Raw genomic sequence first — 4199 nt, 5'->3', positions numbered from 1 at the left:
AGGTCGCCAGTCCATCATAGGGCTTCAGGTGGTTTTATCATAGCAGTCCAACACCGCCCAAATTAAATTTACATTTGAGAAGATGTAATCAGAAAATACTTGACATTTTTTACCTGATAAATGATTGAGATTATTACTAATTTTGATAAGTTTAATAAAATTGTTTACAAACTGTAGGATGTGCTTAAAAATAAGCAGAACACCACCAGCAGCTGTACATTTAAAATTGGCAGTTACTTTGAAATAAGAAACTTTACTAACATGCGCATAATAGACAAATGTGGAAACTTAAACTCCATATTTGATAATTGAACCACTCAGTTCTCAACCATGGGCGTTAATCTGCCACTGTAATGACCTCCAGCCGCTCCCCCCCCCCCCCCCCCCCCATGTTGGATTCTGCTAAATGAGATACTTACTCTGTTTTACAGAAAATCCAGACGCCCCACCAGTGCACCATGTGTGAAACTTCTCGACCGATGTCGGAAATGGTTCATCATAAAAGTGATGAGAACACAGTGGAGCTTTTCTGCACTCGTACCTGTGTGACGTCTTACACATTACGGCCCGCAATCGTATACAAACTTCAAGGTACGGGGCAATAAGTTTGTCAAGATGGCTTTTTTTTTTTTTTGGTTGATGTCTCTCTCTCTTCCTCCTCTGTATTCAGACGGAAATAACACTTCATTAAAAACACACAGGGCTGTGTTGTTGTGGGTGGGTTGCTGCAAGTACCACTGAGACACTAAATATGATCCAGAAAGTTCAGACTGAGTAACACATCTGTGAATTTTAATGCTTATCAGACAGCAGTTAATAATGTTATGAAAATGATTTTAAAGTTTCCTTAAAGCTCTAATGGTGTGAAGGCTTTTAGGCCATTTTTGGAAAATGTTCAGTTGTGAGGACTTGTAGATTTATCCAAATGTAGAGGGGATGCTGAATTGTTGGGCAGATTCAGTTCTGGGAAACATTGGATTATGTTTGCATTCTTTATGTGACTATCTACTATCTCAGCTGTATATGTCTTTTCCGTGTTTTACATGAGAAGAATCTCTGTCTTGCTGGACCATTCAGGAACTTGGCAGGATGTACTTTGGTTTGCTTCTTTATGTCACAGAGAGGGATGGAGCGGACTCTGTTGAAGTGGAAGGGTGTGTTTGAATGAAGGTTTTGATTTGTGTGTAGGTTCTAAGATCTATTTTGATTTTTGTCTCTTGACTAATAGGTAAACAAATACAGTTTATATTACAGACTAATACACATGTATTTCACACGGCTTGTAGTGGCTGAATCCAAATGGAAGATGTTCTGTAGCGTCTTGACCAACACTTGAAGCTGAAGATGAAATTAAAGTTTATCGTGGCATCTCTAACATCTGCTGCTGATAGAGAATTAAGGTTATACCTACTGCCTCTTATGCTGCCTGCACCACATTTAACAGTGTATCCCCACCCTATCTACCAGCAGCCATTCCTCACACCACCTGACATGCCTTAAAATAGATATTCTGCAGTTTGACACAGATTGCAACCGTTTTATTCGACCCAGCTCGTTCAGTGTGACATGACATGGAGATTGTTATCACACAGCTTGTTTGATTTCTCTGTCCTTGCTCAAGAGGTCGGCAGTCCCACATTAGGTTCAAAAAAGTTAAAACTGCTGACTCACTGATTTAAAATTTGTACAAATGTATTAATTCACTGTGTTGTAGGGATGATTAATCGGGAATATGCATGTTGTTTTGTGATTGGACTGCAGCAATGCAGGGGAAATGTTTCCTTTGCAAATACTGTACATTAACACTTACAATTTCCTTTAATATCTGTTTACAACTACGTAATGGTGTATTATAAACTATTTAATAAATGTTTATGTTTGTACATGTTAATGTGTTTAACAGTTTGCAGTAACCTAATCACATGTTTGTGATTTCTCCCTTCAGGAAAGAAAGGCTCAGATGGGTTGAAGAAGAAGAAATACAAGCAATCAAATGCGACATTGATTATTGTAAGTATCTTTCATACATTAAATAAAATTCAGAGCGCGACAGTAACAATACACCTAAATAAATAAGTAGCTAGATAATGATACAGATGCCATTGCTATCATGTTTTGTTAAAGCTTTCATTCTGAGGCACAGCAGGAAAGCACCAAGAAACAACACTTGGTCTGATTTGATCCTTGCTAAACAGGGTTACACGTGAGTCCAGCAACAACTTCTAATCACTGTACCATTACTGTGCATTCATCCCACAGAAGGATGCAAAGACCACTTCAGACTCCGCTGTAAATGAAAATGACGCATCTGCCGCTGATTCGGACACACCAACTCTGATCATTACAGACTCGTGTGTTCTCTGTTGCCACTGTGGAAAGAAACTGCCGAAAGGACAGACTCTTTACCAGCCGCAGAACTCCCCGGAGGTTTTTTGCTCATCCTCTTGCCTCTCTGAAAGGCATCCCAGCATCAAAGTAGCCACCAAGAACTGCTACAACTGCTTTCAGTAAGTCCATCATATTTTCTATCAAATGTCGTCTGGATGTCACCTCTCTTCCTTTTGTTGCAGGATTATTTGTGTTTGTGCATTTGTATGAAAGACACAGAGAGCGAGAAAGATTGAGTCAAGAGTGAATCAATCCAAAATTTAGATAATTATGTTCCAATTATTAACAAAGTTAAGCTAATAAATAATTTTGACTGTCAGTTAATTGTTTAACGTTCCTGTGTTCCAGCTACTCGTGGGAGTTTGCTGCTTTTCTTTGTCTTGTGTGATCATGAACTGAAAATCTGATAATTGGATAAATTGGCTGATTGGATAAAACAAGCAATTTGATGACCTCACCTTGAGCTTAAAGCTTAAAGAAATTGTGATCGCCATTTTTCACTATTTCCTGAACAATTAATAGAGAAAGTGATCATAACAGATAATTGCTTGCAGCCCTAAAATTTTGTGATGCTGTTAAACACCAGCAAAACTGTGACTATTTCCTCACTCCAAAACAAGAATTATTGTAGATTTCTGAGACATTTAGTTTCCTGCAGGTCAAGTAATGCAAATGCTACATTAAATTCAGGAGATTTGAAGGACTGCTGCCAAAGATCTTCATCCATTCTTTGAAAAACCGAGGTCTCTATGTTGCAACAAAGACCTTTGCTGCGTTGCAACAAAGGTTGGAGGACCTGTACAGCTGACAAAATTTTTCATATCGGCGAATATCCTCTTGCTCTTTTTCCTTCAGGGTGATAATGCGGCCTCACAACATAATCCTCGCTCCGGTTGATGATTCGGGAACTATGAAGGAATTATGCAGCAACACCTGCCTCTCTTCTGTCAACTCAAAGAGGAAAATTACTGCCCCACAACCCCCACCTCTAACAGGACCTCGGTCAGAGTGCAGGATGTGCGCCAAATTCTGCTTTGTAAGGAAACAAATAAATCAACTCTTGACTTTTAGTTAGATCTGTTTTGATATATTACAATTGGGATTATGCAGTTCTTTGATGATGCAATGTGATATGATATTTAAAGGACAAGTCTGGCTGCTTTTGTTGTTGAACAGTGAAACAATTGTTTGTACAGTCAGTTATAGATCTTTAGAGCAATGTCCCTGCATGAAAATGATCTAGTAAGCAAATGCCACTGATGAGTTTTTAAAGGTGAGGTCGAAAGCACAGAGGAAAAAGCTATATCATGCTATACTTGTAAGTAGGCTCAATTAATTTCGTTTTCATTGGATAATTTGAATAAAAATATCACTAGCTTTATCCTTTTAAAATAATCACCACAAATGTGAAAAGAACATATATTTAATTCTCTATTTATAATAATTAACCTGTAGTTAACAAACACATGCTCATTTCTCATCCACAGTGCAAATTCAAGCTGAACCTGGATGGCTTAATGTACAGAATATGCAGCGACGCCTGCTTCATCAACTACCACAAAGTCAACAACTTGCCCCTGTTTGCTTGTGACGTCTGCAGCTCCGTCTGCCACTACAAACGGTTCATGCTGAAGATGGATGACGCCAGTAAAACCATCTGCAGTGCAGAATGTCTGGTCAAGTTTAAAGAGGTGAAGAAATCAAATGTCAAAATCATTTAAAGTCACTCATTTGACAAGAAGAGTAAATATTAAGGAACCAGTGTTGGAATAAGTTTCACATTAGCACATTATTACACAGTGCTGCAGACC

General features: G+C 38.5%; 1 protein-coding gene across 1 annotated transcript; it reads left to right on the top strand.

The window, feature by feature from the left end:
• Positions 1–433: 433 nt before the first annotated feature.
• LOC119887198 (zinc finger MYM-type protein 4-like) lies at positions 434–4079 on the top strand (the record flags this gene model as incomplete). The annotated part of the gene is made up of 5 exons (XM_038698096.1): positions 434–591; positions 1946–2010; positions 2260–2507; positions 3244–3424; positions 3876–4079. Coding segments are annotated over exons 1-5 (831 nt in total), but the record flags the coding sequence as incomplete, so codon positions are not given.
• Between the last annotated feature and the right edge of the window lie 120 nt (positions 4080–4199).

The sequence above is a fragment of the Micropterus salmoides genome, unplaced genomic scaffold (genome assembly GCF_014851395.1).
Source record: "Micropterus salmoides isolate LMB-PRFRI ecotype aquatic unplaced genomic scaffold, ASM1485139v1 Ms_hic_scaffold_4051, whole genome shotgun sequence".
NCBI classification, from domain to species: Eukaryota; Metazoa; Chordata; class Actinopteri; order Centrarchiformes; family Centrarchidae; genus Micropterus; species Micropterus salmoides.
Note: the sequence above shows the minus strand (reverse complement) of the source record. Positions and strands in the feature narration are given on the sequence as shown.